The 14,465-nt window shown below is 48.5% G+C and overlaps 1 protein-coding gene across 1 annotated transcript in view; it reads right to left on the bottom strand.

Moving 5' to 3' along the window:
• The window catches only part of PLB1 (phospholipase B1), a 552,393-nt gene that overhangs the window by 216,890 nt on the left and 321,038 nt on the right, over positions 1 to 14,465 (bottom strand). Inside the window, exons 31-32 of the mRNA XM_078647360.1 lie at positions 14,275 to 14,333; positions 8,452 to 8,525 (exon numbers count right to left, since the gene is read on the bottom strand). Coding sequence (XP_078503486.1) covers positions 8,452 to 8,525; positions 14,275 to 14,333 — 133 coding nt within the window. The remainder of the gene's footprint in view (positions 1 to 8,451; positions 8,526 to 14,274; positions 14,334 to 14,465) is intronic.

Below are 14,465 nucleotides of genomic sequence, written 5' to 3'. Positions count from 1 at the left end.
TCAAGCTCACTTTATTAGTTATTAATGGACAAGCTGGGGATTCAACATCCGCGTTCACCAAATTACGCATCAAGTATTTTATGTGGCTTTGTATTTTTTCACACGCACATCTTTGTGCTCTAAGGCATATTTGTCGGGACTATTTTCGAAAATATTTTGCTTTATATGAGATAATCTCGACCAGAACAATAACGACTTGTATGCAAAATAAGTCCTAGCTGCAAAACATCGAACCGCGGTCACATAAAAATAATTCTTAGCAATATTTGAATTTTCTCTGTTTAAGTGTTCACCCTGGGTGAAGAAAAGATCTGAAAATTCAATCTGATCATATAGCTCACCTCTCTCTCATGAAAATGACTAAATGAACCAAACCTTGTTGAATTGACAGTCCTTGCAGACTTCGCTTCTGAACATGGGCCCTCGGTCCACTCTACCCGCCAATGCGCCATGCTTGACATTTTTGTTTAAAGTACTTTCGATAACTATGTTCATTATACCCGTTAAAAAACAAAAATAGGGAAGGACCCTGTGGGGAATCCAGATTCACTCCATCGAAAGAACTCTCAACCATCAGCCTAGTTGGTGGCATGCTTCATCATCAGGTTCCCACCTGGGGGGCCAGTGCATCCCAGATGTGCTTTGACACCTGATTACAGTGGAGCGGTTTTTTTTTAATGTCAATCACCTGCAATAATTAGTACCAACCGCCCTTCAACTATTAGAGCCTTCCTGTACATAGGGCCCCAGGAATGCACTATTCATTGTGACTACACTGATAAGCCACATTGAGCGGACAGAACAATCGGGCAGGTACCTCCTCCACCTGGGAGCGATGGCCCATGCACTTTTTAGCACTAATAGTAGCCCCGGGTTCTTCAGCCATACTACGTACCAAGAGAGACCCAAACGGCGTAGACTGAGAGTGAGGATCACACTTATATTTGGATCTGTCCCTCCGCGCGCCTAATCGACTAGACAAATAAAGCTTTTCACCGGAATTGGTAAAAAACAACATGTTCAGGATAACATGTCCCTGACAACGCAGTGGCGCCATCACATGCCTCGATCACATGTCACAATCATGGGGCACAAACCCGTCACAGGACCAGCACATGACCGTCACTCCAGCCACTATATAAGGAGCATCGGTATTGCATATGGCCACCTTCACGGCGAGAATCGGATACTTCCAGGCAGAGCACCTACCTTGCTAAAGTAAGGAGTTATGGGAGGGATCCCAAGGGGAGGGGACCAATTCCATATACCGCTCGCTCCCCGAGGGAGGTTTACCCGGCCTCTTTGTTCACATGACCACAGGGGGTCCCTGGATCATGGACCGACTACCGGGCAATCAACAACGGTATTGTAGATCGTTAAGCGAAGGGTCCACCATACAACCTAAACACCTAGTGGTACTGGAAGCTTATCCTGGGACCTTGATTAAGGTTATTTTACAAAGCAGAGAGCTTCATCATACTCACAAAGTACTATTTGTTTAGATGATCATTACTAAACAACACCCACCACTGTACCTGATCGATCGTTAAGAGATTTTATGCTACTAATTAAATCCTATCTACCTATATTTTTATTCCCCACTAGAGTTTGACTACAGGGGGTCTCTCCCTAAACTCACCAGTTTTAGCACTCTCTAGATGAAACTCTGTGACTTTTTGGTTCGGCTGAACGGGATGTATGTGTATTAGGGATGCACAAAGTACTTTGGGTTCTGCGTATTATGATCACCTACTTACTGTATGGATGATAGCTATCCGTTGACTGTACAATATGTTCGAGTAAAGACATATAGACAGAACTTTACAACCAACTGGGTCATCTGGTTGACACTTATCTGCCCTTATTTTTATAAGGGATAAAGTGTACGTGTATTCTTTGCTTGTGCACTACCACTGGCGATCATAGGAGGTGTAATTTATTTCTTGCCCTGTTGTCTTCCCCTACAGGATACAAGTGTTTGTTACTGAAAGGCACCCTCGCCCTGGAATAATTGGTTCCTAGCTACAAACCGTAGTACAGAGGGTAATCGCATGTTGGGGATCCGAAAGGATCCTGAGGAATGCCGGTGTGACCCAACACTGTGGGCACTCACAATATGGCTGAAACATGTCGACACTTTTACTTTTGCAGTAAAGAGGGGTGAAGAAACTCTTGATACTTTTCCTATCACCACCATCCTTCACGTTTTTAGACCTAGCCGGTGGGTCCAGGAATAAATGTATTGAGCAGAGACACCACCGAGCTAGTTTTAACCTTCACTGCACATTTTTCTTTTGGTGTTCCCAACGTTCAATTTGTACATATTTTTGTCTTCCCCTCCCTTTTGCTCCACCCCAGGCGTTGGTCTGCGCAGGGGTGTTTGGCAGCAGGCCCGATGATGAGCATGTCACTCTTTGTGAGTGAGGGCAGTATTTTTCTACAGAGCACATGTCACCTTGGGTTCACAATCCGCTACTCCTCTGTGTGTTTTATAGTTGAGATTGGGAAGGTCGGAGTAGTTGGGTTTTACCTCTCCCCCCTTCGGAGTGTGTGTGTTCTTTATTTATTATCACTGCTTTCTCCCTTTATTGCTTTTTTCTCCATCTTTCTCTTCCTTTTTCTTTCCCTTTTGTGTTTTCTCCCTTTTGCTCTGGGTCAAAGTCTGAGGAGCAAACATAAGTGCCCAGCCACTTAAACAATTCTAACTAGGCATTTTTTCACATGTGCCGGTTATAGATTCAATTAGAAAGTCTGCATAAAAAGTCAGCATAGAAAACTTCAAAGTGCAGTTAATGAGTCACACCATGGCATGTCGAAAATCAAATTCTGTACTGATGTATTAACAAGGAAGGCAAAGTTTGTTAATCATCTTGTCCTCAATTTGTATTGCTGTGATGCGTATATTCCTTAGTTACCGAATCACTAGGTGATTAACATAGGAAAGCCTGAAAAGGCATTTTAGTTCTTCACGCTGGCCATTTATTACCCCAGAGCCTTTGAGGTCTGATCTCGAAGACGCGGTCACCTTGTGACAATTTGTGGGCAAGGGGCTTCTCTCTGACGAAGGGCAAGGGCAGGCTTTGGGGCTGATGGCATCCAGTGGGGCAATCTTTGTTGGGGCCCTTCAATGATTCCCTCACTATCACCCTCCAACAGTGCCCTCATTTCCCCATCACCCCTCTCTCAAATGAATTTTATTTGTTTTATAGCACCCATCATACCAGTGTAGGGTGTTGGAGCATTTTGCAATACACACACATACAGTGACAATGAATAATATGTGTGTAAGTCAGTGTATAAACAAGCATTTGCAATGCAATAGGGCTCGCATTAGTAAAGTTTGAGGGATTATTATTGTAAATGACAAAGTTTTTTTGTTTTTTTTTAACTTGTGGAAAATTCTAACTTTGGCATTTACAATGCTAATAGTGTTAATTAGTGGAAATGTGACACCTTCTGTTTGGACTTGAGCACACATTGCTTCCTAATAAAGATGGCAGTAAATGCACTGTTTTTTATTTAGCTATCTTTGAACAGTACACCGAAGGCTGCAAAAACTTGCACTTATGGTTGAGGGCTACGTTCGCGCGTTTCCTGCCTTTTCATATTTTTGGAGTGGTTTTTGTTCACTGAAACCATATCCTGTTTGCGAGTATACAGGGCAGTTTCCTTTTCCTAGTTTTTCGAATACCTTAAATTATGTTGAAGTACAGTACTTGAACGTATTGTGTTATTGTTTTGTACTTTTTATCTTTAGGCTGACCACTGTGCATGTCGTTAACCTTTGATAGATAACAGGTCATTGTAATACAGCATGTACATTGTATGACTTTGATGTACACTTGTGTGCATTGTCGTCCGGTGGTGTGTATGCCTGGTGAAAGTGTGCACTGATGGCTGTTGATGTGTGTGTGTGTGCCTGTTGTGGGTGAGAGTTGCGCTGTATGAGTTGCATTGCGTGAGTGAGTGGCGTTTTGTGAATGAGTGGCGTTGCGTGGCTGAGTGGCGTTGCGTGGGTGAGTGGGGTTGCAAATTTGCATGTGTGTGTGATTGTTAAAGAGTACACGGATATGCTGGGGTCCAGCTGGAGGGAGTACACAGACATGCTTGTGGTTAAGAGTGGCACTGCGTGGCTGAGTGGCGCTGCGTGGGTGAGTAGAGCTGCGTGGGTGAGATTGGCGTTGCATGACTGAGTGGCGTTGCGTGGCTGAGTGGACTTGCGTGGGTGTGATTTGCGCTGCGTAGGTGAGAATTGTGTTGCGTGGGTGAGAGTTGCGCTGTATGAGTTGGGTTGTGTGAGTGAGTGGCGTTTTGTGAATGAGTGGCGTTGCGTGGCTGAGTGGGGTTGCGTGGGTGAGAGTGAAGCTGCATGGGTGAGTAGCGCTTCATGGGTGAGTGTGGCGCTGCGTGGGTGAGTAGAGCTGCGTGGATGAGATTGACGTTGTATGGCTGAGTGGCGTTTGTTCATATTAGCCGTTTTTGAACAAGAAATACTTTATTTAGTTGCTTGAAGCAAATGGAGGACAAAGAACTAACTGTGACTCTCGAGGTGCATTTCATTAGTGCGCACTGTGGTTACAGCAGAGCCGGGAAGCGAGGCAGGGCCTGCGGCCCTGAATAAGTGACGGGAGTCCAGTAGCATGTGGTTACAGCAGAGCCGGGAAGCGAGGCAATAAAAGGGTGCACGGATTAAGCGAGGCAGGGCCTGCGGCCCTGAATAAGTGACGGGCGTCCAGTAGCATGTGGTTACAGCAGAGCCGGGAAGCGAGGCAGGGCCTGTGGCCCTGAATAAGTGACGGCGGGGGGCGGGGCAGCGGAAGCCTTTGATCGTAGCTTCAATTGTGGATGTGGCAGCGAAGCCTTTGCTGTGCAAATGCTGCTGGCAGGGGGAAGGATCGTGCAAGCTCGTCCACGAGGAGCTTGTCACGTGATTCTATTTCTCGTGAACTGTTGGGAATCCGGCTTGAAGAGAGCCAATCAGCTGCCTGAATAGAGCCTTTGGGGAAAGAAGCAGATCAGCGACATAAGGGCTCACCCCTGTTTTCTATTTCTGCGAAATAGAAAAGGGGCGAGCACTAAAAATGTTACATAAGACAAAGGGGAACTATAAGGTATAGGATTTACAAGTCATCCATACTGGTAAGCAGGAGGTCATTTTTAAGGTCGCTTGGTCTGTAGAAGCAAAAACTCAGGATTCAAAATGTAACATAGTGGTTATGGTTGACTTTACTAATAAGAAATAGTTTCTACTCAAACTCTTTTTTGTAACACTGGTGAAAATGAAAGACTGGGAAAAGACTTAACTTTCTGACCTGTACGATGCAGTTTGTATGCAGTTCTTTGATGGCAGTTCATAGCTCGCTGTGCTATATTACGATTGCAATTATGAACTGCAATTAACAAAAGTATCTCTGTGACAAAAGCAGTAACGAACTGAGCTATGCACATAAAACATACTTCTGTGACCTGCATGGTGCATGCTCTTCGCAGTAGGCATATTAACCCTCTGCACTACTTTATGATGACTAGACAATACTCCGATCTCTCTCCAGCAGCAAAGTGCTGGATATACAAGGAACACTTGGCGAGTGCTTTTAAACCCATAACAAATTTCAAAATACAGCCCCCCCCCAGCTTCGTTCTCGGTACGGTGGGGTTGCACCGGTCACATTGTCCTTAAGCCGGAGTGGATTATGCGGGCTTGCTGATTTTGTTACCGTGGGACAAAATTGTAGCACTGCTGCAAAACCTGCCCCCAGTAACAATAGCGCCCCACCCTTCCAGCCTCCTGGGTCAATGTCCGGTACTGTACTACAACAACAAAAAATCCGTGGGTCTGCAAATAAATTGTATGTACATGTGTATTACTCAATTGAGAACAACAAGTTGCACCAGACAGGAGCGAAAATAGTGAAAATATCACTTAGAGAAGTAGATTCCCATCAGTCACCGAAGTGATATTTGTCATCGTATGGGTACCTCCTTGTTGTTAAATAGCGCACCCTGCATCGCAAAATGCAATGCAGCGCGCGCTACGGAATTCGTTTTATTTATTAAATTGTTTACTTACCTGCAATTATCCATATTTCGTTGTTTACCACCCCCCACCCTGCCCCTCCCCCGCACCGCCTCCCTGCCCCACCGAATTCCCTCCACGGGCCGCGGCTAACTGCCAGTCAGGCCTTGGTACTGGTGGATCCCACCTGCAACTACTGGCTCAAATTAATCACTTTAACATCCAATTGTAGCTCCTACTTCTACTAGAAACCGTCATTCTGCACAAAAAATTTGGTTTTCTATAAATATTGACCTCATATATTACCCTCTTAAGGAACTCAAAACACTCTAGGAGTGGTTAGTGTGAGATATAACCCGACTTTTAAGGGTGTGAGTATTAATTACTATGTCATATTGAGTCTGATTCTCTCCTAGATTCTGCTCTGAATAGCAGCAGGTATTGGATTTCATAGAGTTAATATATTATTACCAAACCAAAAATAGTCAATGAAAATTCTTCTTTTGAAGAACATTATTTAGGATTAGTTACTGAAATAAGCAAATTTAATATTTAAAAAAAGAATTGTCCTAGAAAAAAGTTTGAAGAGAATTTCAGTTACAATCCAAAATTTGAAAATAATTGATGATAAGTTATGGAATTATGGGACAGATGTACAACCCATTTTTGGGTCAGCAATACTTCGAATTTTACTATGTCCAAACTTAATTTTAGGAGTCGGTAAAGTTTTGCTGAGTCCTAAAATGGGACTGCGACTGTATATGGAATTGGTATCCAATATATCAATAATTTGTAACAATAATAGTTGATACAAACCATTGAAAGATTACCAGCTCGCAAGTTGGTTGGTAACACATTTGCAAAGGGGAAGAGGTCCTGTATGGATCCATTCCCCTTTGTGAATGTTGAAAATGTGTCAGGGGTAGTAGGCGGTAGTGAAGGAGTCTAATGGCATCTCTCAAACACACTTTACAAAACATTTTTTATTAAAGCATACCTGTTTAGGGAAATTGGCTGTTTTCCCCCAAAAAGTTTCCTTAGTCAAAGGTGATCATAGGCATGGTGTTCGGCTAAGTCTTGCAGGCCACTATCCCTGTGATAGCCACTAATCTGTGTGAGTCTAAATTAGCGACCTACCTTATGGACATTTATGAGATAAGCCACAAAATTACTGTTCGCACATTGCATCCATTGTATTATTACATCTGGCCCTAAGTCTTGCCCCAATACACTACACATGTTCTCACACATTACTTCTAAGGACCTGATTATAAGTTGCACAGTATTGGGGTGCTTATTCAGGAGCTGCAAAACTCAAGATCACGCAGGAACTCATCAATAGAAAAAATACAATATATTTCACGTATTCCTGGTAAAGTTTAGCAAAGTAGGTAAACATAAGTAGAGAATATCTGTTGGAAATTCCATATTTTATGCTAAAGCACCATCTTTTCCATGAAATATGAGAACGTTAATAATGACATGGACAAATAATGCATATTTCATTTTATGTTCTGTTCATTGCTGTTTTGTAAAAGAGACAAGCAACAGAACTGATCTCACATCAAGGTTGAGGCAACACGGAACCTGCAATAATAATCCAGATGTTTATTCCAGGGACACCCATGCTCACTTTCACACCTGCTCATAAATCAAACGAAACTAGAGACCAGGGGCATTCTCAAGCTTTACTTCCGCTGCTCCAACCCATCCTGCCCTTTGTGAGTCACAGGTTTGCTTATGGATCGTAAAGGTTGAGGTTCTTTAATTTTGACTCCATCTTACATTTGTCGTCAATTTGTGTTGCCTTTACACAGGCTGCTCTATTCATGAAGTGTCTCTGCCCTTTGGACTGCAACGTGTTGAAAACCCCCTCTGTCCTTTTTTTGAAAATCAATCTCAGACACCAGCTGGCCTAACTGCATACAGACATGTCCTGCCATTACTGATTGACCTATAGGTGCTGTAATTGATTTACTTGTGGGTTGGGCAGAAACACGACGTAAGGGGGATGTTCTGGTTATATGATGCCTTGTTCTGAATATTTTCCTATTGGCTAATATTTTGCAGATCTTGTATGTCCATATTAGGTATTTTGCATGCTTGCAAAAGCTAGGACTGCCGCTTACTTTTGTGCTGAGTTTGTAACCCTAAGCATATAAAAGGCCCCTGTGTTTTGCACTCTTTAGACTGCCTCATTCAGTTGTTAAGGCTTCTGTGTGACGTAGTCTCACTTAATTAAGTTTAATATGATGTCTTTTCATATTTCAGCTTCTGTGCCAAGTTCTTTGTATTAGTGCGACCCCTGAGAATGAAGATTACAGTTCTTCAAGGTGAAGTGATGAGCCCATGGAGAGGTGACTAGGGTAATGCAGGAGCTATACATTGACACAACTACCGATGCCTGATATGTGATATGAATGTAGTTATATTACCTCCAGGATAAGCCTCTGTACTGAGTGAGAACATCCAACACGTCATTTGGTTTGGAACCAATCCCATTCCCAGCCTGAAAAAACATAAAGGACACATCCACCATTATGAGTTTAATAGTTCGAAAAAGCAATAACGTTGCCAAGTAGTTGCTTCTTTTTGGAAGATTAAAATATGTAGTAAGATACCCTCTCTCATTATAGGTTGTACATTAAGACGCTTGTTCAATAACATATTCTATAGTTGTTTTTAATGCATGTCTCTGAAATATTTTCCTGTTCCAGAAAGGCAGACATTTTTTATTCAATCGATGATTCATTGTTATTAATGTTACAGAGTCAGAGTCTCACAAAACCTATGTGTTAAAATAGTGACTCTGTTACTGTAGGAGAACTTCTGCGCTTGGTCTACATTTCCAAACTATTTGTAATTTACAAAAAATACCAGCTGTATTACACAAAGAGCCCTGGGGCACCCGCTTTAAGCACCCACAGGACACTTTGGTATAAAAGAAGGGGCCACAGACGCTGGTGCAGCCCCTTCTTTAATACTGGTAACACTCGCCCACATGTAGTGCCAGTGCAGTCTCAAGAGGGCATTGCCTCATTTCAATGGCGGCGTGGCCTCATGCAAATGAGGGAATGTCTTTGCCTATGCGCTCCCACCATTTTATGGATGTGGGCATAAAGTCGAAGAAGCCATCAGGAGGTGGTGCACTGTCAGGGACAAAAGGGGTCTAGGACACTCACTTGCAAGCAGCTGCAGTCACCTACAGGGGGTGTCTCTAACAGGGGAGCGCGCCACCTGCACAGTGAAATACAGATCATCCCATTAAAGCAGCTGCTCCGTATTTCACTGAATGGCCTGCCACCAGAGCAGTCCCGAGTTCACAGGTGCCTAGAGCGCAGCGCATTACCCCCAGGTCCCTCCGTCCTCGACACCTTCAGTACAAGTGAGATATCCCATCTCGCAGACAGAAAAAAAGACGAAGGAATGCTGGACCTACCCTCCCCCTCCCGCCGGGAGTACATAATCGTACAGGTCCCAGCATTCCCTCTGTTCTTTTTTTCTGTCTCTGACAGATTTGGACGTGTTTTGCTGCTTACCTGTTTCTTCGGTGGAGTCGTCTTCCTGTTCCGCTTCTCCTGGCCTGCCGGGCTTGCTGGGAGTTGCGTTGATGGGCGCCCGGCCCTTTGCGGCTGGGGCGCCGCTCCTACAGGATTCCTTCCGGGTCACAGCGCGCGGCTTCCTTTGGCTGGGCCAGTTGGAGGTCGCGAGGTGGAGGCTGTTTTGGGGGCCCAGGGGCTGCGCCGGGCGGTGCTCCTGGTCCCATTCCCTGTTTGGATGGCATGCTGGCAGGCTTCCCTTCTGGTATACGTCGAGGGTGCTGTCTGTTGATGCCGGTGTTTGTCCCGGAGCCTCATGCATGCACTGCATGTTTTCACCTGCTAGGCTACATCCCCGGTTCTGTGGAGGACCTGGCTGCAGTCCTCTTCCCCGCCCGGCGCTGGTCTTGGGTGGCGCCTGGGCTGGCTCTTGGGGGCAGGGCGCTTGGTGTCCTTCCTGCCCCTGTGGTGAGTACCGCATAGCGGTTCCGCTTTTTCCCGGTTGCCTGGCACTTGCATGTTGTCTGGCCATGTATTTTGTGCTTTTCCTGGGTGGGTCTGACTGTTCGTGGTTGGGCTGCCTCGGTGGTCCTGTCTGGGAGTCCTGCTCGGCTTCTTCTGGAATGGCTTTCTGAAGGTGGTGTCGGACCTGTGGCTGCAGTCCTCTTCCCCGCCCCGCGCTGGGGTCTTGGGTGGCGCCTGGGCTGGCTCTTAGGGGCAGGGCGCTTGGTGTCCTTCCTGCCCCTGTTGTGAGTACCGCATAGCGGTTCCGCTTTTTCCCGGTTGCCTGGCACTTGCATGTTGTCTTGCCATGTGTTTTGTGCTTTTCCTGGGTGGGTCTGGCTGTGCGTGGTAGGGCTGCCTCGGTGATCCTGTCTGAGAGTCCTGCTCGGCGTCTTCTGGAATGGCTTTCTGGAGGTGGTGTCGGACCTGTGGCTGCAGTCCTCTTCACCGCCCAGCGGTGGTGTCTTGGTTGGCGCCTGGGCTGTTTCTTAGGGGAAGCGCGCTTGATGTCCTTCCTGCCCCTGTGGTCGGTTCAGTTTTTCCCAGTTGCCTTGCACTTCCATGTTGCTCTGGTTGTGTGTTTGTGCTTTGCCTGGGTGGGTCTGGCTGTACGTGGTGGGGCTGCCTCCCGGGTCCTGGATGGGGGATCCTGCTTGGCGTCTTCTGTTTTTTTTTCCCTGGATTGTGGCGCTTCCTGTCTCTGAGCTGGGTTGAGACTTTGCGTGGTTTTTGCATTCTGTCTCCTCCTTTCTTCCCTGTGCTGCGCACTTCTTCCTCCCCAGGTTGTGGTTTCTCGGGTGTCCTGGCTTCCTTTTGGCCAGCGCCTGTTGCTGGTTGGCGTTTGGGCAGGTGGTTTTGGGGGCTGGTCTATGTTTGCGCTTTGCAGGTTTCTTCTGCCAGGCTGTGCTCTGCTGTTCTGCTGCGTCCTGGGCGTCCTTGGTTCCTGGTGGGCTGTCCCCCTTGGTTGCCAGTCTCCCGGATTTTTTCTCCTTCTCTCTGTTGGTGCCTGCCTGCTGGTGTGTTTCTCTCTGGGTACCTGCCTGTGGCTCCTGGTTCTGGGCGCTCCTTGCGACCTTCCGGGGATGTTGGCTTTGCCCGTGCTTGGGGTGCCTCTTTCTGCTTGTTCCCCGTTGCTTGACCGGTGCTCTGGTTTCGCTGTGTGGGGTTTCCTGGCCTGGGGCCTTTTCCTCCCTGCTGGCACCTGGTGGTGCCTGGGTGTAGCGGCTGGGCCTTCCGGTGCCCTTGCGTTCGCTCCTCTCCTTTGCGGGTCTTGCTGGGGCCCGTGCTACCCCTCGTTCCCCACCGTTTTCGGCTGTGGCACGTCTGCTCTTGCCCTTTGCCCATGCTTGGATTTGGCTGGGTCTCTTCGTGCCTCCTGCTTCTGGGTCCTTGTGCATCCGGTCTCCCTGTTTCAGGGTCCAGTTGTTTTTTCCGGGGCTGAGGGGCTGTTCTGCTCTCCCTCTGTCCTGGTGGGCCTTGCTTGGCTGTTCCTCCGGGTCTGTCCTGCTGGGGCCCCTGGTGGGCTTCTGGCTGTGGTTGAGGCTTGCCTGTTGCCTGGTGCTGTGTTGTGTTGCACTTGGTGGGCTGGTGGGGTTTGGTTTCCTGTGGTGGTTTCCTATTCCCCTCTCCTGGCGGTTGTGGCTTGGTGCTCTGTGGGGTCTTTTCCTTACTGGTTGCCGCTCCCTTTGCCTCCTGTGTTGGCTGGGTGTTGTGGGTCTTCCTTGGCTTCTGTCAGGGTGGCTCCTTGGTTCCTTGGGTACGTTGCTTCGATGTCCCTCCCTGTTTTGGAGTTTGGGCTGCCCTGGTTCCTTCTTTCCTGCCTTTTGGATGCCGTTCTTGGTGTCCTCCTCCCCTTGCCTTCTCTTGGTCTTGGCTCGTGGGTTCATGGGTGTGGTTGCGGGTTGTGGACTGGTGTCGGTCTCCCCTGGTTTGTGGGTCGCTTGGCTCCTTCCCCGCTCCCCCTTATTTCATCCTTCCTGGGCCCTGGGGCTGTGGTGTTCCCCTTGGATTCTGTTCTTGGGTTTGTGCGTTTTCGCCTCCCGTGCAGCCTGCTTTCGGCTTTGGGTTCTCGGTTCTGCCTCGGTTGGGTTTGTTCCCTGGTGGTCCCGGTTCTTGGCCTCTCTTTGTAGGGTCCCTGCCTGGGTCCTCCCTGGCCGTTCCTTCTCTGGTGCTTTGGGACCTCTTTTGATGCCTCTTGGGGTCTGGTGGTTCTGCCCCTGTTGGTCTGGGGTTTGGGCTGGTGTCCTTCCTGTCCCGCTCCTTTCCGCCTGGCTGGTGCGCTGTGCCCTTGTGTTGGTTTTGGGTTGTGGCTTGCCGGTCTCCCTCTTTGCCTCCCCTTTCGGGGCCTGCTGGTGCCGTTTTAGGGTCCTAATGGCTGGCAGTCCTGTCGGTTCTACGGTTGGTTCTTCGGTCTTCTGGGCCTCCTGCGTTGTTGGGCTCTTGGCCTCCCTGTTGGCCTTCGTGTTTGGCCTTCTTGGGGTTCGCCTTTGGTGGTCCCTTGAGGGTTTCCTGGCTGGTGGGGCGGCTCTTGGTTGCTGCCTGTTCCTCCTTCCCGTCTCTGGGTTTGGTCTCCGGTTTCGTGTTCGGCCTTTGGGTTTCTTTCTTGCCTGTGACCGGGCTGTTTGTGGTGCTGCTGTTGGTGCCGTTTTGCTCGCCCTGGCCTGGTCTGGGCGGGTTCCTGGGTTCCTGTTCCCTTGGTCTCCTGCTTGGTTGCCTCGGGACTTGCCGCTGGCTGTTTTATGTACCCCGGGGTTTCTTCTCCCGGTGTGGGGACCTCGGCTGCGGCCGTCCGTTGTCCCTGCTGGAGTTGGCTGCTGGTCTTTCCTGGCCTTTGGCCTGGGCCTTCTGGGGTTTTTTTGTGCCTCGGGTCCCCTTTTTGCCACGGTTGTTGGCTGTTGGTGTGGGCCTTGTCTGGGTTCCTAGGGCCTGTATTCTTCCTGGTTCTTGCTCTGGGTCGGTGCCTGTTGTCTTGTCTGGTTCCTCCCTCTTCGGTCCTGGTGGCCCTGCTGGTGGCTTCCCCTGGTGTGTTGGGGTTTGGCGCAGTGGTTGGTCCCGTTCGTTGCTCTCTTGCTGTGGCGTGCCTCTTGGGTCTCGTCTTCCTCCCCTCGCCTTTTGGTGTGGTCGTTTGTGGGTTGCCCCGGCAGTGGGTTGCTCTCTTACCTGCGTTGGGGATGGGTTTTCGCTCTCTGTCTTGCCCCTGCTGGTTCCTTTCTGGGCCTGGGTGGTGTCCTCCTGTGTGGCCTGTTCTCGTGCTCTCTCGGTTGTGGGCCGGGTTGGCCTGTTCTGTCCCTGCTGGGGCAGCTGCTTGGCGGTGCCTGGGGCAGTGGGTTTCTCCCTTGCTGTTTCTCTGGGGCTCCCTTCTCCCGGTGGTTCGTTGGGGGGAGTTGTTTGTGCCCCGCTGGGTGCTCCCTTGGGGCTTGGCTCCTACTGTATTCTACGGTGGGGATGGCTGCCTCTTGGGTGGAAGTCCAGGGTGTTCCTCTCTCTGTGTTCTAGGGGACGTCCATTTGGGCTTCTTCTTTCCTTCTTCCGGCCTTGCCGCCTTCTCCTTTACTGGGTGTTGATGGCGGTTGTGCTTGGGGGTGTTGGGTTGGTTTCGCCCATGGCTTTCTGTTTTGTAATTGTGTCTCTGGGTTTCCTTGCGGTCCTGGTGGTTTGTTGTGTTTTCCTTTTTGGGATGAATGCCGGGGTCTGCTTTGGTATTTCTCACTTGTATTGAAGGTGTCGAGGACGGAGGGACCTGGAGGTAATGTGCTATTACTTACCGGTAATCTTCATTACTCCGGGTCCCGTAGTCCTCGACACCTTCATGGATTCCCTCCCTCCCTCCCGGACTGCCGGCCTTCATCCTTGGCTTGGTATTTCAGAGGGAATGCTGGGACCTGTACGCTTATGTACTCTCGGCGGGAGGGGGAGGGTAGGTCCAGCATTCCTTCGTCTTTTTTTCTGTCTGTGAGATGGGATATCTCAGTTGTATTGAAGGTGTCGAGGACTACGGGACCCAGAGTAATGAAGATTACCGGTAAGTAATAGGACATTCATTGTAATCCCTAAACCTTTTTTTGGGGAATGGTCCCTTGTTTTAACTACACCTAACAAAACACTGAAGGTCACTACCAAACTATCCTATGCTCAGTTGTCATACTGACAGAATTCAAGTTAATCATTCTATCCATGTCTTTCATTTTTTTGAGTGCATATTGGGAAGGTTCTTACAGTCAAGGAATCTCCCACAGCTGCGATAACCTTCACATCAGCCGGCCTTAATGCATGAACTGAAATTCAAAAGAGAGACAAATGAGTTACACAGGTGGGCGCCCACACAAAAAACATTTTCTGCAAAAATCAGAACAGGTTTGTCCAACCCTGGTCCATGGGGTGAGAGGAAGGTCAGGCTAGGTAAAAAT

The sequence above is a fragment of the Lissotriton helveticus genome, chromosome 6 (genome assembly GCF_964261635.1).
Source record: "Lissotriton helveticus chromosome 6, aLisHel1.1, whole genome shotgun sequence".
NCBI lineage: Eukaryota > Metazoa > Chordata > Amphibia > Caudata > Salamandridae > Lissotriton > Lissotriton helveticus.
This window is presented reverse-complemented; position numbering and strand designations above follow the sequence as displayed.